This window comes from Equus przewalskii, chromosome 29 (genome assembly GCF_037783145.1).
Source record: "Equus przewalskii isolate Varuska chromosome 29, EquPr2, whole genome shotgun sequence".
NCBI classification, from domain to species: domain Eukaryota; kingdom Metazoa; phylum Chordata; class Mammalia; order Perissodactyla; family Equidae; genus Equus; species Equus przewalskii.
The window spans coordinates 4,028,974-4,050,612 of NC_091859.1; the positions used below are offsets into that span (position 1 = coordinate 4,028,974).

The window sequence follows — 21,639 nt, forward strand, 5'->3', positions numbered from 1 at the left end:
AGCAGCCCTGCCACAAGAGAAGGACACATGGAGCCCACACAGGGGACACTCCTAGAACAGTTGGAAGGGTGACAGGAGGGAAACACACAGCTGGGCCTCAAAAGGCAAGGCATCTCTTACATAAGGCCACTTCTCCAAGATAAGGAGACACAGCTGACTCACCTACTACATAGATATAAGCACAGAGAAAGAGACAAAATGAAGAGGCAAAGGAATACATTCCATGCAAGGGAACAGGACAAAACCCTAGAAAAAGAACTAAATGAAACAGAAATAAGCAATCTACCTGACAAAGAGTCCAAACAAAAAGTCATAAGGATGCTCACTGATCTTGGGAGAAGAATGGATGACAAAGTGAGTATGTCAACAAAGAATTGGAACATATAAAAGAACCAGTCAGAAATGAAGAATACAATACTGGAAATGAAAAACTCACTAGAGGGACTCAATAGCAGAGTAAATGATACAGAAGAACAGATCAACAAGCTGGATGAAAGACTAGAGGAAATCACCCAAGCTGAACAGATAAAAGAAAAAAGATTAAAAAGAACAAGAACAGTCCAAGGGAAATCTGGGACAACATCAAGTGCACTAACATTTGTATTATAGGTGTCCCAGAAGGAGAAGAGGGAGACAAAGAGGCAGAGAATCTATTTGAAGAAATAACAGCTGAAAACTTTCCTAACCTAAGGAAGGAAACAGACACCCAGGTACAGGAAGCACAGAGATAAACCTAAAGAGGCCTACACCAAGACACATTATAATTAAAACGTCCAAAATTAAAGATAAAGAGAGAATCCTAAAATCCAGGAGAGTAGGGTAACAAGTGACATACAAAAGAAACCTTATAAGGCTATCAGTGGACTTCTGGCAAAAACCCTACTTGCTAGAAGGGAGTGGCATGATATACTTAAAGAGTTAAAAGGACAAAACCTACAGCCAAGAATACTCTACCTGGAAAGGTTATCACTCAGAAGGGAAGGAGAGATAAAGAGTTTCCCAGACAAGCAAAAACTAAAGGAGTTTATAACCAAGAAATCAGCCTTATAAGAAATGCCAAAGGGACTTAAGTGGGAAAGAGAAAACCACAAATAGGAATTAAAAAAAATTATCCAATAAAAAGGCAATAAAATCACTGTTAAAGGTAAAAATACAGTAAAGGTAGCAGATCAACCACCTATGAAGACAACATAAAGGTCAAAAGACAAAAGTATGAAAATCACCTATTTTAATGAAAAGAGGGTAATGGATACACACACAAAAAATAAAAGGTTAGATATGGTATCAAAAACATAAAATGTTGGAGGAGGGGAGTAAAAGAGCAGAGCTTTTAGAAAGAGGTCAAACTAAAGACAGCTTCAACTCAATCTAGATTGCTATATACGCAGATTATTATACATGAACCTCATGGTAATCAAAAATGAGAAGCCTATAATAAATACAGAAATAATTAAGAGAAAGGAACCCAAACATAACACTGAAGAAAGCCATAAGCCAGAAGGGAAGAGAGCAAGAGAAAAAGAAAGGAACAGAGAAGAACTACTAAAACACCCAGGAAAAAAGTAAGAAAACGGCAATAAGTACATATTTATCAATAGCTACTTTAAACATCAATGGACTAAATGTTCCAATCAAAAAGCATAGGCTGGCTGATTGGATAAAAAAAACATATATATATATATGCTGTATACAAGGACACACTTCAGACCTAAAGACACTCACAAACTGAAAGTGAAAGGATGGAAAAAGATACTCCATACAAATTGCAAAGAAAATAAAGCTGGGGTAGTAATACTTATATGAGACAAAATAGACTTTGAAACAAAAACTGTAACAACAGACACGAGCACTACATAATGATAAAGGGAAGATTCCAACAGGAGGATATAACACTTGTAAATATCTATGCACCCAACATAGGAGAACTTAATACATAAAACAATTATTAACAGACATAAAAGGAGAAATAGACAGTAACACAATAATAGTAGGGGACTTTAACACTCCATTTACACTAATGGATAGATATCCAACAGAAGATCAATAAGGAAACATTGGGTTTAAATGACATACTAGACCAGATGGACTTGGTAGATATATATAGAACATTAAATCCAAAAACAATACACATTCTTTTTTAATGCACATGGAACATTCTCCAGGATTGATCACATATTAGGCCACAAAACAAATCTCAATAAATTTAAGAAGATTGAAATAATACCATGAATCTTTTCTGACCACAAAAGTATGAAACTAGAAATCAACTACAGGAAGAAAACTGGAAAAGCCACAAAAATGTGGAGATCAAACAAAATGGTACTGAACAACAATTGGGTCAATGAAGAAATCAAAGAATAAATCAAAAAATACCTGGAGACAAATGAAAATGAAAATATGACATGCCAAAATCTATGGGATACAGCAAAAGTGGTTCTAAGAGGGAAGTTTATAGCAATTCAGGCCTATCTCAACAAACAAGAAAAATCCCAAATAATCTAACAGTGCACCTAAAGGAACTGGAAAAAGAAGAACAAAGCCCAAAATAAGTAGAAGGAAAGAAATAATAAAAATCAGAGCAGAAATAAACGAAATGGAGACTAAAAATACAATAGAAAAAATTAATGAAACCAAGAGCTGGTTCTCTGAAAAGATAAACAAAATTGACAAACCTTTAGATAGAGTCCCCAAGGAAAAGGAGAGATGGCTCAAATAAACAAAATCAGAAATGAAAGAGGAGAAATTACAATGGACACCTCAGAAATACAAATGATCATATCAGAATACTATCAAAAGCTATATTCCAAAAAATTGGATAATCTAGAAGAAATGGATAAATTCTTAGAAACATACAACCTGCCAAAACTGAATCAAGAAGAAATAGAGAATTTGAATAGACCAATCACCAGTAAGGAGATCAAAACAGTAATCAAAAATCTCCCAAAAACTAAAAGTCCAGGACCAGACAGCTTCCCTGGTGAATTCTACCAAACATTCAAAGAAGACTTAATACCTATCCTTCTCAATCTGTTGCAAAAAAATTGAAGAGGAGGGAAGCTTCCTAACTCCTTCTATGAAGCCAACAGTACCCTGATACCAAAACCAGACAAGGATAACGCAACAAAAGAAAATTACAGGCCAATATCACTGATGAACATCAATGCAAAAATCCTCCACAAAATACTAGCAAACCAAATACAACAATACATTAAAAAGCTCATACACCATGATCAAGTGGGATTTATTCCAGGGATGCAGGGATGGTTCAACATCCACAAATCAATGTGATACACCACATTAACAAAATGAAGAATAAAAATCACATGATCATCTCAATAGACACAGAAAAAGCATTTGACAAGATACAGCATCCATTTATGATAAAAACTCTGAATAAAATAGGAATAAAAGGAAAGTACCTCAACATAATAAAGGCCACATGTGACAAACCCATTGCAAATATCATTCTCAATGGAGAAAAACTGAAAGTTATCCCTCTAAGAACAGGAACCAGATAAGGATGCCCACTTTCACCACTCTTATTTAACATAGTATTGGAAGTCTTAGCCAAAGCAATCAGGCAAGGAAAAGAAATAAAAGGGATCCAAATTGGAAAGGAAGAAGTGAAACTGTCAATATTTGCAGATGACATGATTTTATATATAGAAAACCCTAAAGAATCCACTAAAAATCTTTTAAAAATAATAAATGAATATGGTCAAGTTGCAGGACACAAAATCAACATACAAAATTCAGTTGTGTTTCTATACACTAACAAAGTAGCAGAAAGAGAAATTAAGAATAAAATCCCACTTACAATTGCAACAAAAAGAACAAAATACCTAGGAATAAGATTAACCAAAGAGGTGAAAGATCTGCACACTGAAAACTATAAAACACTGTTAAAAGAAATTGAAGAAGACACAAAGAAATGGAAAGATATTCCATGCTTTTGGATTTAACATAGTTAAAATGTCCACACTTCCTAAGACAATCTACAGATTCATTGCAATCTCTATCAAAGTTTCAACAACATTTTTCACAGAAATAGAACAAAGAATCCTAAAATTTATATGGAACAACAAAAGACCCTGAATAGCTAATGGAATCCTGAGAAAAAAGAACAAAGCTAGAGGTATCACACTACCTGCTCTCAAAATCTACTACAAAGCCATAGTAACCAAAACAGCATAGCACTGGCACAAAAACAGACTTACAGATCAATGGAACAGAATCAAGAGCCCAGAAATAAACCCACACATCTATGTCCAGCTAATTTTTGACAAGGGAGCTGAAAAGATACAATGGAGAAAGGAAAGTCTCTTCAATAAATGGTGTTGAGAGAACTGGACAGCCACATGCAAAACAATGAAAGTAGACCACTATCTTACACCACACACAAAAATCAACTCCAAATGGATTAAAGACTTGAATGTAAGACCCAGAACCATTAAACTTCTAGAAGAAAAGATAGGCAGTACACTCTTCGACATCGGTCTTTGCAGCATATTTTCAAGTACCATGTCTGGCTGGGCAAGGGAAACAATAGAAAAAATAAACAAATGGGACTACATCAAACTAAAAAACTTCTGCACAGCAAAGAAAACCATCAACAAAACGAAAAGATAACCGAACAATTTGGAGAAGATATTTGCAAACCATATATCTGATAAGGGGTTACTATCCAAAATATACAAAGAACTCATACATCTCAAGAAGAAAAAAAACTAATAACCCCATTAAAAAAATGGACAAAAGATCTCAATAGACATTTCTCCAAAGAAGATATACAGATGGCCAACAGGCACATGAAAAGATGCTCAACTCATTAACTATCAGAGAAATGCAAATCAAAACTACAATGAGATATCACCTCACTCCTATCAGAATGGCTATAATTAACAAGACAGGAAACAATAAGTGTTGGAGAGGATGTAGAGAGAACCCTCATACACTGCTGGTGGGAGTGCAAACTGGGACAGCCACCATGGAAAACCTTATGGAGATTCCTCAAAGAATTAAGAATAAATCTAGCATATAATCCAGCTATTCCACTGCTGGATATTTAGTCAAAGAACATGAAAACACGAATGCATAAAGATACATGCACCCCTATGTTCATCGTAGCATTATTGACAGTAGCTAAGACTTGGCAGCAACCTAGGTGCCCATCATGGACAAATGGATAAAGAAGATGTGGTATATATACACAATAGAATACTACTCAGCCAAAAGAAATGATGAAATCTGGCCATTTACGACAATATGGATGAACCTTGAGAGTACTATGCTAAGTTAAATGTCAGAGGGAGAAAGTCAAATTCCATATCATCTCACTCATAAACAGAAGATAAAAACAACAAACAAACAAACACAGGGAAACAGAGACTGGACTGGTAGTTACCAGAGGGGTAGGGGGAGGGAAGAGGGAGAAAGGGTGATTAGGCACACGTTTGTGGTGATGGATTGCAATTAGTCTTTGGGTGGTGAACATGATGTAACCTACACAGAAAACAAAATATGTAATGATGTACACCTGAAATTTACATAATGTTATAAATCAATGTTATCAAATAAATAAATAAATAAATTTAATAGGTTTCAATAGCTTTTTTCCCAAAGGCTTGTTCTTACATCAGATCTTCCTTAAAAGGTCACACTCCATCTTCATACTCTGCTCTGTCTTCACGACTTTTGAATTTCTACATGAATTTTATTATACATATGTTTAAGATGTGTTGCCTGGCTTCCTGCTATAAGTTCCATGAGGGCAGGAACCTTGTCTGACATTTATATTGCAGTATCCCTGGTGCCAGAACAAGACCATGCATCGTGAGCACTTGATAAATATTTACTCAGCAAATCAACAGTGAATCTTAAGTACACGTTTACTACTGGGAAATGAATTTATGAAGATACTTTATAATTTTATTTACCCACTAATATATTTGTTTTCCCTAAATAGTGATCTAACAAGCACCAAAAAGATATTTAGCATTATATAAGGTATGTTAAACAGATTGATATGTTTAAGTATAAGCCTTATGCATCTGTTGTTAATGTTGTCAGTGGATTCTGACTCCTAGCAACCCTGGACAGCAGAGTGGAACCCTGCCTGGTCCTCTCATCTTTCAGGGCTCTATCAGACAACACTGCGCTGCTATTCATGGGCTTTATGGCCAATTTTTTTGGAAGTGGGTGGCCATGTCCTTCTTCTTGGTCTATCTTAGTCTGGAAGCGCTGCTGAAACCTGTCGACTATGGGTGACCTTGCCAGTATTTGAAATCCTGGTGGCAGAACTTTCAGCATCACAGTAACACAGCCGCCACAATACAACAACCCGACAGATGGGTTGTGCGATTCCCTGAATGGGACACGAACCCAGGCCGCAGCGGTAAGAGCGCCAGGTCTTAACCACTGAACAACCAGGGCTGGCTATATTATGCTGTAGGTTGGAAGAAACTTTCAAAAGCATTTTATTTTGTTTTGGCTTGTTTCTAATCTTTTACAAAAAGGGAAACAGTGACATTCCCACTGGTATTTCCAATTTAAACTCCCCAAACCAGACTTCCTTGTGGTCTTCCCCACTCCAGTTAACGGCAAGACCACCCTTTCAATTGCTCAGGCCAACAGCTTTAGAGGCATTCTTCATCTTCCCTTTCTCCCACGCCTACAACCAATCCATTAGCAAACATTCTCAGCGCCACCTTCAGAATCTATCCAGAACGTGGCTTCTCATCATGACCACTTCTTATCCAAGTGTGCTGTTACCACCTGGGTCCAAGCCAGCGTCCTCATCTCTTCCCTAGATTGCATACTGTGAGAGCCCCCTCAAAGGGCTTCCTGCCTCCCGCGTTACCCTTTTCTCAACAGAACAAAGTAGCTTTCTGCCTCAGAATAAAAGGCAAAGGCCTGCCGTGGTTTATAAGGCCTCCCTGTTCTGTTTCCCAGCCTCCCTTTTCCTCTCTGCCCAATCTCTTCTCATCTCTCCCTTGCTCTCCCTCCTCCCACCACGCTGTTCTCCTTGATATTTCTTAAATACTTCATGCCTACTCCTGCTTCACGACAGAGTTTTTCCTGACTGGCTAGCTTCTCCCCGCTTTCAGATGTGCTCTAAAACACTACCTAATGGAAAAGATCTTCCCCAGGGACCCCATACACACTGCTGCCCACCCTCCAGCCCTTCCCAGTTCCCTTCAATCTACACCATTAGTCAAACCAGACGAGTTAATTGATCGATTGATTGACTTTTTGTTTTCCTTGCTAACTCCTTTAGGATAAATGTTCTGTAAGGGTATAAATTTTTGTGTTTTATTCACTGACTTATCATCAGTACCTGGAAGAAAACCTTGCATATAGTTAAACATTCAGTACCTATTTGTTTGAAAGAATAAACAATGAGCAAATAAATTTAGGGTGATAATTTCTAAAACCAAAAGGTATTTTGTCTTTTTATAGAATTGGTGAAAAAGAATATATCTGGAATGATTAATAATAAGTACAATTAAGGAATTCATATTTCCTGTAAAACCGAAGTTTAATGATTTTCATGTTTTATTTACAAATGTTTCATTATTTAAATACATATACACACACACAAATAAGGTTAACTTTTAGGTACTAAAACAATTTGCCAAGAGATCCATCATCTCTCTATACTAAACAGAAGGAAATTCAACAAAGAAAATTTGCCATTAGAATCAAGCAGATGCCACTTTTATTTTCGTATTTGACATTATCAGTTGACTGATGTATCAGCCCAATTAACTAGCAACTATGGCTTTTAGTTATTGTCCTGGATCCTAAATATATTTAACTGTAGCTTTTATCAGTAAATAGAATCAAGGTGCATGTTGCTCCCTGCTTTGCATTTCTAGTATCAGGGACCTCTTCTCCTTCCAGAGGTTCCTATTCCAGTGTTAACTGATGTGACAGTAATAGGATTTCTAACGGCAGCGTTGTTTCTCATAATGGTATACATCTAAAAAGTCAGCAAATAAGTTGCTCAAACCCCTTAAGCACAAGATTATTATATAGAGACTATATACAAACCAGGGCTTTTTGCAAGACTATCAAGAGCATATTAAAATTTTAATATGTAGGTTAAAAAAATCAAAGAAGGAAAACAGGATCTTTTCCAGAAGAAAATACACACATATTGGCTTCTATTTATAAAATTCTTTATTGATACTTTGTAAATATTTACAATCATATGGGAAGATTTTCAAACAAGATTTGTTCCTCTCTTAAACCAAAAGTAAACAAATGTCCTCATTTGAACTTGTGTTTTAGGAAATCAAAGTTTTACTTTAAAAATATTTTGAATGATTTTGCCACAGCAAATAAAGCATGTGCTTTCAGAAACCCTCATTCTATTTTCCTGACATTATTGCAATGATCTAAATATCACATGGTAGGTCCTGCAGATAATACACGGCCAGATGCTGCAGGGCTGTGAAAGTACCCTGCCTAGCTTTAATCAAAGATACTAGAATATTACATTTGTGTGCATCCATTTGGATCTGGGAAATCTGTTTGATGATAAGAGACCAAATAATCCCATAGCTTTTGTTACTCTTTCAGCTAAACACCATGTGACTCAGTTATTTCTAGACAGTTCCCACAGGGATAGGAAAAGCAGCGATGTGCCACATCTACTTTTCTCTCTGTTTTTTTCCCTACAGGAAAATGCTAAGCAAATACAACCGTCAAACTTACCTGAAAACACATTATTCTTACTAAAAGTTAACTGACTTAAGAATTGCATCCAAGTGCTCTCTTCTTTACAGCCAGAAGTATCACAAACTGTTTTCAAACCTTTCAAAAGTTTCCAAAATTCAAGATTGGCCTTTCCTGTATGCTTATGGAAAGCCATTAAATTTACTATGTTTTCTTTGCTCTTATATTCATGAATAGCGAATTTACATGTAATTAATATTAAATAAAAGCATAACAATTTTATAATTCATGATGTTAAAAAAACATCTAAAATGAGGCAGAAGACAATCATGGAGTGATGACAGTTTTAGAATAAAACAGGGTCACTATAAAGTCTGAAATCACTTTTGAACTTTAAAAATTAGACCATGAGAGCAACAGAGTTCAAGACAGTTACATCAAAAACAGATATATAGCACTGTCTTATTTCCAATCCCAGGGCAAGTGCACAACTTCTAACAGAGAAAAGCTGGCCAGGTCACGTGGCTAGTTTTCACATCTGAAAATGGTGATAATAACCCTTTAGGGTTGTGGTGAAGAAAAACTAGTCAATATAAGTAAAATACTTAAAACCGTCCCTGGCACACAGACAGAAACGTCAGCTATTACGCTTACTCTGACCCATAGCAAGCCATATCAGACAAAAAGACGTTTCTATAACACACGCCCTATTTGCTTTCAACTTTATCAGAACTCTGTGAAGCCTCATACATCACCTCGTCATTGATCCTCTTCCTTGGAGACTGCTGATGTGTGACATTTGATTTTGCCTTTTCTGCTTTTCTCTGACTATACTGTTTATATGCCTCTTTCATTTCAGTTTCGTATTGCTGATATTTTAGTTTATATTTGTCTGTCGGGGCTGGCAAGTTTTCAGGAATTACGTCCTGCTCCTGGAAGTAAAAAGAAAAAGTATGCTATCCACCAGAAAAAAACAAAATTATTATTAACTTTCTTTATTAACATTATCAGACTTATCATTTACCTTAGCATTACTATGCCCAAGGAAGAGACTGTTATTACCTATGTTCTAAACAGAGGTGATATTTAAAACATTTAGCTGGTACAACATCTCTGAGCAATCAGAGCTCACAGAACCGCTCAGAATGGTTACCGGCCTTCAAGACCAGTGAGTCTGTCTCTTGTTCTCAGCTGAAAGTCAGTCCTGGTTCTAAAACAAATTGAAAGGAGAAAAAATGGCTTTTCTTTCTTCTTAGGAATTTTAGATAGGCTTTTTTTTTTTCCTGCTCCAGAAAAACTCCACTGTCAACCATTTCTTCTATAATAGTCATAGGAATTGAAGAGACTAATACTGAGAAGCACTCGTTGCCATTTCTAGAATATTGGGATATTCTACCTTGTGGTTTTATTTGGTCCCCTGCCACATTTCCTTGGGACAAGAGATAACACAGCCAGTGGATAAGAGAAACCTAACCAGCACAGTAAGCAAACACATGCACCAGAGAGAGACAGGTGCTCCAAAAGGAGTACAGCACAGTCTGTATCCAGAGGGAAGGGCGATGCAAAGCTTCAGGGTGAAAACTGCAGCACGGTCCAGACCGGGGTCCTATTCCCGCAATTTACCCAAAATGAGACTGAGGAGACCGGGCACATGGCCCGCTACAGGACAAAGACTAACAAAGACAGAAAAGCAAGCGCTGCTCACAGGATACTGGTTAGAACTTGTATTTATAATGTGGAATAAGACACTGAGTATCGTTTGAGGTATAAATATGTCCCGAGGAGGCATCTTGGAATAAGAATGGTTACTTACTTCTCCACAGCATCCTACTAGCCTAAATTATGAGTCAGTTTCCAAGAGACCAATTTTATATGGCTAAGCCAGCAAGATCTTATCTAATATTCTGCCATAATTTTTAATCCCTGGACTGCCTATTAGTATAAACCTGTACTTGACCAATTTTATAAGATATTTTAAAAATACCATTCTTACATGAGGAAAAACGTAAAACAAAGTAAAATTATTCCACCAATATTATTGTTTGTGATGTTAATATATAAAATACTTACACTGGATAAAGCATAGACTGAACATAATGACATTTCTGGATTAAGTACAGCGCTAAAATACATACTATAATCCTGAAAGTTGGTAAGGAGAAATAAATACTAACCAGTTCACCTAGACGCTGAGTATATGGAATGCGACATGGTGTGACCCAACCAAAAGCAGATGAATTTGGTGGGTTAAAATAAATATGTGCTGTACTAAGTGGAACATATGAAAAATCATCCTGAAAATAAAATTAAATGACAATTATATGCTGTCTGTAATGTTGTGTTCAAATGTTTATCATATTAAATACCAAGTAAAAATTACCTCATCAGCAGAGTCAATAAGGCTTGCCAAATCAAGTCGTGGGACCCTGAAAGAAATAATCTATGCATCCCATAACTTTTAAAAATAAGACTTTAAAAGTTGCAAACCATATACACTCCATCTTATATAAACAGGTACACTGAAGCCATTGGTGAGCTGGCTCCCAGCAGCTGTGACAGGCTTTTCTTAAATGTTCAGTAATTTTTTGAGCTGGTTGTTACCAAAGAATTATTAAAAATAAAATTATATAAACACAATTAAGTACATTATATTAAAAACAAAGGTAATAAATACTGAAAAGTCATCACTTCTTAATGGTTTTACTATGCTTCGCTGTCACCTGTGTTCTGGAGGTTCCTTCTATCTACCGTAGCATGGGGTAACACAAGGGTGCACATCCCTCTCCAACTCGGGGCTCTGAGACCACATGGAGAGCCTGAAATCACCACAGCGGGCCCTTCGCACAGGAATGAACCAGTGCTATGAGGCAGGACTTGATATGTTACTCTGTTGATTGCTGAGACTTGAAAGAATGGCGGAGCAAACGTTAATATGCCTATGAAACTTAAAGTGCATCATGTCTCTAAGTGGCACATTGTGCATGACAAACACTGAGGAAATATTGTTTCACTATTCAAAACTATTACATGATTCAGCAAAGAAATCACTTCACTCTACAACAACATTCATCTTGGTTGATATTTTCACGTAAAATTTATAATCAAGTTAAAATATACCTAATTTTATTTATAATTCCCAAGTAAAATTTATTAAACATCCATCAGCACCCAACTGACTGTCCTCACACCCTAAGTACCTTGTACACAGCATGTGTACCTAGCTTGATTCTTTGTCTAGAGGAGCAAGCAGGGGTCTCTTATGTGGAACCATAGGAAATTGCTGCCATTTGCCCATTTTCAATCTGTAAAAATGTCGACTTTATACAGTTCAGCCTTATAAATTATAGTTTTTAATTTCTATTTTCCAGAAATCTTGTAAGTCTAACATACTTAAAACAATATAAAAATCATATCCTTCCAAATTTTAAAAGGCAAAAATGTAAAATATAAAACATAAATTAATATATTCTAGTCCCAAAATAAAATCCTTTTAGTAAGATTGATAAAATTGTCATATTCCTCAAGATAAGATCAAAGCACAGATATACCCCCATTAAGTTCATTTTGACTATCCCAATTATAAAATGCAAGATTTCATATATTTGTTTAATAAATGCATGTAGCTGAATTTTCTAAATAAAACAACATTTTAACTCTTTCAAGATAATATAAAAATAATATTAAAGAAAATTAAAAAACAAGAGACACGGGCCGGCTCCGTGGCCGAGTGGTTAAGTTCACGTGCTCTGCTGCGGCGGCCCAGGGTTCGGATCCTGGGCGCGGACATGGCACCACTCGTCAGGCCACGTTGTGGCGGCGTCCCACATCCCACAACTAGAAGGACCTGCAACTAAGATATACAACTGTGTACGGGGGCGGTTTGAGGAGATAAAACAGAAAAAAAAAAAACAACAAGAGACATATTTCCCTTAGTCCGACCATCCTATCACAAGAGCAGCTTTAATTTTAGCAGGGTCATTTGCAGGCCATCCACACGCATAAAATTTTTTCTGTGGTTCACAATCATAGCTACAGATATCATTTTGCTTTCTTTTCATGCTTCTCAATGTATTATAAATATTTGCCCATTATACTGCTCAAAGGTGAAGAAATGTGACTTACACAGGTAGGCAAGGATTCTGGATTGCCCACGATCTCGAAGTCCATCCTTGCTTTAATTAAAAAAAAAAAGAATCAGTGTGCATATATCCCTTATTATCCCGTATTTATACCTTAAAAGACAAGCAGTGTGTCAATGCAATAAGGCTAATTACAATTTTTCTCAGTACACTTTATATAAGAAGTATTTATTAAGCCCTCCTTACTGTGCCTGAGACACGAGACAGGATGATTAGCAACAGAGGTAATTCTTGCCCTCAGAGCGCTCTGTCTGCTGGGGAAGACATTCCTGCAAATACTAATGCAGAAAACACGTGCCGTGACAGAGCAGCTGCACAGAGCATGTACCCAACCTAGTCTAGGAAATTGAGGAGGTTTTTCAAAACGAAAAAGTAACCTTTAAATGAAGCTCTGAAGGATGAGTAGGAGTTAGCCAGATCAAGAGAGAAGGGAGAAAATCGCTTCAGCCAGGAGGAACAATTTGTGCAGCACAGACAAACAGACAAGAGTCAGCTGTCGGAAAGGGCTGAAATCCTGAGTGTGAGGAGGTAGAGGTCAGAGCTGTTACACTATAACACAGGTTGAGGAACCTGGACTTTGCCCTAAAGGTAATGGGAGGGCAGGTGGTGCAGGATTTCAGCAAGGAAGCGACAAATATATACACGTATATGTTTGTAAATGTTCAATCTTATTGCCAAAAAATTGTGCAAAGACTTGAAAATTACAGTGAGCTTAGTCACCATGGAATGAGAAATATGTATGAATCTTAGGGAAAGTTCAAATAAATAAAAGCAGGAAATAACTCACTCATCAGCACTTACAGCTTACTTCTGAAATGTTATCTAACTGGTCATTTTTGTGATACCGACAGCAAGTACAGAAATTATATTCAAGACTGAGCTTCATCACTCTGACCATAAGAGTAAGAGAAAACAAACTCAGCTCAGAATCAAATTTAATATGGCATTGTTTTAGATACTATCCTAATAAATAATTAAAATATAGCAATGTAAAATCCAAGATGATCATTTAAATTTTAAAAATATATATTATATATAATAAAATAAAAATAAATATAATTTATTAATTATATTAAATTGATAAAATAAAATATAATTTTTTATGTTTGTGTGTGTGTGTGTGTGTGTATATATATATAAAATGTAGCCTAATATAGCAGCATACTTCCATTATCCATCAAAGATTTTCTTAATTGCTTTTGGGGAACATTATGACCTCATCTAACTTTAGGGAGAAAACCTAAATAGAATATACTTGTAGTTGTCATAGTCATCATGATCATCATCATTATTATTCCCCAGAAAGTGTTTTAATAGACCTATAGACTGTCTTCTGAAGTCATAGGCATAAATATTTTAGAATGGCATTTACTTTTCTTGTCTAATTCCAACAAAACTGTGTTAGCCAATCCAGAATAGACAAATTAGTTTACAAATCCCTAGGCTGGGGGTCAGCAAACTATGACCCAGCTCTGTTTTTGCAAATAAAGTTTTATTGGAACATAGCCATATTCATCTGTTTTACAAACTGTCTATATGTTCTCACTACAACAGCAGAGTTGAGTGGTTGGAACAGAGACCACACAGCCCATGAAGCCAAAAATATTTACTACCTGGCCCTTTATTTAAAAAGTTAGATATTTCCGTATCCTCTCATTTAAAAAAAAATAGACTTTAGGGGTCAGCCCCATGGCCTAGTGGTTAAGTTTGGTGTGCTCCACTTTTGGCAGTCCAGGTTTGGCTCCTGGACATGGACCTACACCACTGGTTGGTGGCCATGCTGTGGTGGTGACCCACATACAAAATAGAGGAAGACTGGCACAGATTTTAGCTCAGGGTGAATCTCCCTCAGCAAAAAAAAAAAAAAAAAAAAAAAAAAGACTTTATTTAAAATACACCTTTTAAAATAGACTTTATTTTTTAGAACAGTTTTAGGTTCACAGCAAAACTGAGTGGAAGGCACAAAGATTTCCCATACAGCCCCTGATCCCACACATGCATAGCCTCCCCCATTATCAAAATCCCCCACAAGAGTGATACATTTGTTAGAACTGATGAATCTACACTGTACATCATTATCATCCAAAATCCATAGATTATGTTAGGGTTCACTCTTGGTGTTGTACATTTTATAAGTTTAGACAAATTTATACTGACATATATACTGTCTTTTTCACCTTTTATTATAAGCTATTTCTATGCTACTCCTTAAAATCATCTTTTTTATTTTTTTACTTTTTTGGTGAGGAAGATTGTCGCTGAGCTAACATCTATGGTAATTTTCCTCTATTTTGTATGTGGGACACTGCCACAGAATGGCACGACCAGTGGTACATAGGTCCACATCTGGGATCCAGGCCTGTGACCCCATGGGCCACCAAATTGGAGCATGCAAATTTAACCACTACACCACCTGGCCAGCCCCTAAAATCATCATTTTTATGTCTACATAATATTCCATCTAAAAGTTGTACGTTAATTTATCTAATATTTCTCAATTGCTACATATTTTTCAATATATTTTGCACTATTAAAAAACACACTTCAAAAAATATCTTTCTTTTCATTTGGCATTTTCTATATTTTGAATTGTTTCCTTAGGACATATTACCAGGTATGAAATTTTTTGCATCAAATAATTTGAACACTTTTGTAGCTCAATACACACTGCCAATCTCGTTTCCAAAAATGTGGTACCAATTTACAATGCACCAACTCTAGTTCTGAATACTCTCAATATTACATTTTTCCCCTAATTTAATAGACACATAAAAGAATATCATTATGTTAATTTTCATCCCCTTATCAGTGGAACTGAAGAACTTTTTATATTCTTATCTCCCACATGTATTTATCGTTGTTGGTGTTTATAATGATATTTAAAGCATTAAGTATCGTTTTTTAAAAAGTTTACATATTATTTCTCACTTTTAATTCTAGCTTTTAGAAGACTCCAGAAATGGCAGCTGATAGCTATGATATCAATACTTTGCTGACAAACTCTAAGAGATGATAACCTGATATCTGGGATTATTGTTTTCTTAAGAAACAAGGGTTCTAAGATAAACATAAACTTTTTCCCTAACTCTACCACTAGCTGGACCTTCCTAATACAGAGACGAAGGCATTAAGACCTAAATAAAGATATGATTTTGGCAGAAAAAGGTAATTTTAGAAATCATTTTTTTAAGGACTTAAACCTTGAGCTTTTCCTAACAACCAGGAAAAAAGCTGAAGCATCCACAACATGATAACCAAACAATCAGCGGGAAAGGCGATAACACTGTCCTTGACATTCTGACCAGCAGGAAGGGCTGCTTTGATTCAAATCACCAAATAGTCCGGATTTAACCCATAACACTGCGACCAGGAACCCCAAGGCACTAACTGATCCATACAAAGGGAGACGGTTGAAGACAGAGTAAGGCGCACAGATCTTGAAGTCAGAACCAGAGTTCAAAATCCTGACAAGTCACTGAATCTCTAGTTCTTCCCTATCTTAAAGCAGGGTAATAAGAATACCCACCTCAAAGGTTTGTTGTAAGAATTAAGTGATACGAATTATTGAAACACATATCATGGTCACTGATAAGCAATAGGCATTCAATATTTGAAATAATAAGAATAGCAAGGAAATACACATCATTTTTATGTTTCTAAACTAAATTTTGTATTTACCCAATCCTGTGGTGGATACAGGAACAACGTAGCTTTAAACTTGCACTTAATTATCAATGATATACACAACAGTGACATTATGAAGGCTGAGAAGAATAAAAGTCCTAATAATAGAAGCCCAGATTCTCTTCCTATCTAGCTAACACAAAATGCATACTGATATTTTCTTCTTCTATTTTTCTTTTTTATATTTTCTGCCGACATACAGATGTTTTTTAATAATAAGAAGAAACAATAAGCTTCATTTAAAAAAATAAAGCTAATTCAAGTAGTGACCAATTTTTAAGTAATAATTATCTTCAATTTTGGTGCTTCAATTATTCAAGTCTAGGAAATATTGATCCTAAATATTTGGGAGTATAAGTAGCCATAAAAACACGAAGAAAGGAATCAGAAAATTATTTAACGAATTATCCTACAAGGGGAAAATCATATAGCATACATACTCGTAGTGGCTTCTTTCTTCCAGAGAATGGCTGAGTTTGACTTGGAGAAGCAGCAATTCCTTTAACCTCTAACTCCATTAAAGTTCACGTATTTATCATGCAGGATACTGTGAAAAAGGTAAAATAAACATAAAATGAAAATTATTACTCTAATTTTAAATAAGCTATGCAAATTACATAATAATACTACATGGAAAGAAATGAGGTGGTTAATCACTTGTACTTCTTTCAACAAAATCAACTTTCTGTGAGGCAATTACATTACGTGAGGCAACAGTTGTGGGGCAGATACTGGTGGGAAGGACGGCCCCCCAAAGATGTCCATGTTGTAATTACCAGGCCCTGTGAATATGCTGCCTTACATGGCAAAAAGGACTTTTCAGACATGATTAAGATAAGGATCTTAGGGGCCAGCTCCGTGGCCGAGTGGTTAAGTTTGCGCACTCCGCTGCGGCGGCCCAGGGTTCGGATCCTGGGCACGGACATGGCACTGCTCATCAGGCCACATTGAGGCAGCATCCCACATCCCACAACTAGAAGGACCGGCAACTAAGATATACAACTGTGTACCCGGGGGGAGGGTTTGGGAAATAAAGCAGGAAAAAAAAAAATTGGCAACAGTTGTTAGCCCAGGTGGTCAATCTTTAAAAAAAATAAAATAAAATAAAAAGATAAGGATTTTCAAATGTGGACATTATCCTGGAGTATCTGGTGGCCCAATGAATCCCCCGGGTCCTTATAAAAGGGAGGCAGGACAGTCAGACTGAGAAAGAGAAGACATAAGGATGGAGGACAGGTCAGAGAGGAGAGAAGATGCTATGGAGCTGGCTCTGCAAACGCAGGGAGAGGTCACTAACAGTCTCCGGAAGCTGGAAGAGGCCAGGAAGGGACTCTCCCCCGGAGTCTGCAAAGACACCAGCCCTGCGGACATCTTGATTCTAAGCCCTGCAGGCCTCATTTGTACTTCTGGCTTCCAGAACCATAAAATAATGAATTTGTTTTAAACCACTAAGTTTGTGGTAATTGTTTACAGCAGCAAAAGGAAACTCATGCACGTACCTCATCTCCACCACAAAGCAATACAAATTTACTTTCTTTACTCTTTTCCTAAAATTTTATGAGTTTTGATTTTTGCCAGAGTAGGCTGATGAAAATATTTTTAGCAAACAGAATCTGTATCTAATGCAAAGAATAAAGTGGAGTGAATGGTCCAATTAGTAATTATGAAGTGATAGGTAAAAATGCTTGCAAGAAAATATGCAACTTGCAAATATGTACAAAACAAAAATCACATGACTATCTCAGTCATCCAAATTTTGTGTGTATATATATATATTTCTTTTTGGTGAGGAAGGCTGTCCCTGAGCTAACATGTGTGCCAATCTTCCTCAGTTTTGTATGTGGGATGCCACCACAGTGTGGCTGACAAGTGGCGTAGGTACGCGCCCAGGATCCGAACCTGTGAACCCAGGCTCCTGAGGCGAAGCGTGCAACTAACCACTATGCCACTGGGCCAGCCTCCCAAATTTTGTATATTTTATTTTATACTTCGACCTTATGTTCCCAAGGATATATTTGTGCCTAATGATTCATTCATACCTTCTTTTTCTATTGTTAGACTTGGATTTATTCGAATAGTAATTTTTTTTTTTAAGGAAAGATAGCACAGCATAGCGTCAGCTTGGAGTCAGATAGACTGACATTAAAATTCTCATTTCTGACACTTTCCCATAGTGTAAGCTTGGATAAGAACTTTAATCTTTCTGAGCCAATATTTCTAAAATGAGTTTAATGTTAGCACCTTTCTAATCCTCCTCTACCCTGTGGAACAGGGTTAACATTCAATACATGGCAGCCATCATCATTATCATAAAAACGTAGTTTTATTTTATACTCAATGAAGTAAGGAACGATAACTCAGTTCCTTACTAACTTATCTATATAGTTCCCTTCGCCCTATTTCCACAGCCCCTCCCCTACAAACTCCTTGCTCTAAGCTGGAATTCTACTATAAGAGCAAAGTCAAGATGACTTACCGACCAACAGTAGCCATGTTCTGAAAACATCACAAATCATCAGATTTGAAAATAGTCCTATAGCAGTAGCCAGCCTATGGCTTTCTTTTCAGGGATATCTTTCACAAAGAAGCCAGTATTTAAACTTGTTTTTGGTTTGGATGGGGGAGGGAGTAGTTGTTTACATTTAACCACATCAAAAGAGCTGTTCTATTTGTCATGAGGGTTAGTGGCCAACAACCCAAGCTGAGACACGGATGCTCAGCAAACAGCTAAGGGATTTTCTCCACACGTCAGTGTCACAATTATTTATACCTTAGTAACATTACAGCCATTTAAAATCACTAGAGGTCACTTTAAATCATTATAATGCATTTGGAAATAATAAAAACAACAAAATTTAAACCCTCAAATGTCCAGGTCATCCTAGTCCCTGGACTTCCTCCGGCACGACAGTCATCACGCTTCACTGTAATTAGTTCTTTTCATCTCCTAATAATGTTGGTATCTCGTGCTATATTAATAGCAGGTACTTAATAAATATTTACTTAGTCAATCAATAAATTAATGCATAGTCTCAATAAATTAATGCGTAGTATGTGTAATAGCTGTACACATTTTAAACATATTCTTATATCAGTTTCACTTCTCTGCACTTATAATTATGACATGATCACAATGCCCACATATAAATTGTCTTCAAACAATTAGATAACATGTTTGTAGCATGAGCAGTAACTATTTTTCTTCACCACTATACTGTAAGCCTCATAAAGGAAGGACTACCATTTTGTTCACCCTATATCTCAGCACTTAGCAGAAAGCCTAGAAAATAGTAGGAACTTAAATATTTGTTAAATAAGTGAATTCAGTCAATTCGGATATGAGTTATTTCAAAACTACAATTACTAGCATACAAATGGTTCATTCAGATATGGGAGCCTTCAAAGGGCCCGTCATCATATAGGGGGCCTCCAGAACCCACAGCACAGAGCACTCAGCTCAGCGATACCCTGTGTCAGAGAGAGAAAGCTCAACCTTCGGATTTCCACACTGAGGAATCTGAGACCCAGAAAAGTGAATTTTACTTTGCCAAATTATTTGCCAGTTATTACAGACCCTGTATTCACACGTTTCAGCCCCCTTTCCAGTTCTGCACCCCTCCTGGTACAGGTGATAGTCAGAAGAAGGGGAGGGGAATTAGCCGCAGAGACTAAAGAACACCGGAAACCTAAACTTGGTGGCAAAAGAATCAGCATTTCAAACAAATGGGCTGTGAGCCCATCTTTGGAATGGATGCCAAGGGTTGTCTTTGTCCTAAAACACTGACCATCCAGCTGGGGTGTGTTGAGGGTGGGGGAGGATGGGGGGATAAGGAGGGAAGAGCACTTCCGAATGGTTTGTCTCTGCCCAAACTGCTGCCAAGACGCGAGATGTTACTCCTAACATGAAATGAATGTTGCTGACTAACAGATCCACAACTTACCATATTATCTTTAGAGCTACCAAAAAGAACTGAACTCGCCTACCCCTTCCCTCATTTTTTAAGGATGATTATTTCCAATTCTAATTACCATCACTTCTCTCTTGGCTAGTGACATTAGTGACTATAATGTTGCTTTTACCAAATCAGAAGATAGTAGAAAGCAAAGAATAAATTGATCAAAACCAGTCCATAATCAAGGAGAGGAAAGAGATTTGTAAATACAATTTAATATCTAAGCCCCCCGCAGGAGACCAAGTGATTACAAACCCAAGTATTTGAATTGAACCTGGCATCATTCCTAATTTCAAACACAGCAGAGTAATTGCCCCCGCCCCCATGACTCCCCGAAAAGTTGAGATTATACTTAAGAGTACCTGCAATGTACCAAGAGGAATGCTCCACCTTGTTCCTGTCTGGAATTCACGGACTGGGATGGGACACCAGAGGCAACCAACCTCACTTGACCAACAATTTGGGTAAAGAGCAAGTCCGGAGTGGGAGGGCTGGGAAAGCTACAAACCAGGGCGGCTCCCCGAGAACCCTCCTGAGACAGCTTCAGACACACAGTCTTCAGCGAGGCTCGGGCCGCGCAGGCCGGCGTCCTCGGTTGCCCGGCAACAGGCGCCTCCCCGGGGGCCTCCAGTCCCTCTCTCGCTTCCTGGGAAAAGAAGTCCACCGGCTGCCACCGCCTCCCCCTCGCCGTCCCTCTCGCCGCCCCGCCCCAGAGTCCCGCGCCCCGCGGAGCCGAGCCCGCGCGCGCCCCTCCGACCCCGGCGCCCCGCGGAGGAAGCCCGCGCGCGCTCCCCCGACCCCGCCGGGCACGGGGCCGCTCGCTGGCAGGCGCGGTCGCAGCTCGAAGGGCAAAGCCCGGGCGTGCGCGCTGGCGTAGTATGTAATTCTTCATTTCAGGGAATTCTGCTTAATGTGTTTTATACAGCATTACTTTAAATATGCATGCACATATACATATATGATCACATATGTAATTATGGATATAATTACAAATGAAAATACTTATATAATGGAAAAGGAACGGACCAAGGAATCAGGAAACTTCCGTTGTATTCTTTGCTCTGCACACCATGTCTTTGGGTGTCAGCTCCTGATCAATCAAAGGAATAGTCTGGTTTGAGAGGTTTCTGAGGTTCCACTCCCCTCTAATATGCGTCACTTTCCTGAATTACACAGTCAAGCGT

General features: G+C 37.5%; 1 protein-coding gene across 7 annotated transcripts in view; it reads right to left on the minus strand.

Annotated features, from left to right (window-relative positions):
- CAPS2 (calcyphosine 2) overlaps positions 1-21,141 on the minus strand; it is a 53,275-nt gene extending 32,134 nt beyond the window's left edge. The window contains exons 1-6 of one of the 7 annotated variants that reach the window (XM_008544405.2): positions 20,818-21,141; positions 16,943-17,049; positions 12,802-12,851; positions 11,060-11,105; positions 10,854-10,973; positions 9,435-9,611 (exon numbers count right to left, since the gene is read on the minus strand). In XM_008544405.2, coding sequence (XP_008542627.1) covers positions 9,435-9,611; positions 10,854-10,973; positions 11,060-11,105; positions 12,802-12,851; positions 16,943-17,020 — 471 coding nt within the window. In that variant the 5' untranslated portion in view covers positions 17,021-17,049; positions 20,818-21,141. The remainder of the gene's footprint in view (positions 1-9,434; positions 9,612-10,853; positions 10,974-11,059; positions 11,106-12,801; positions 12,852-16,942; positions 17,050-20,817) is intronic. The other 6 variants (XM_070599974.1, XM_070599968.1, XM_070599973.1 and 3 more) reach the window with 6 other exon arrangements.
- Between the last annotated feature and the right edge of the window lie 498 nt (positions 21,142-21,639).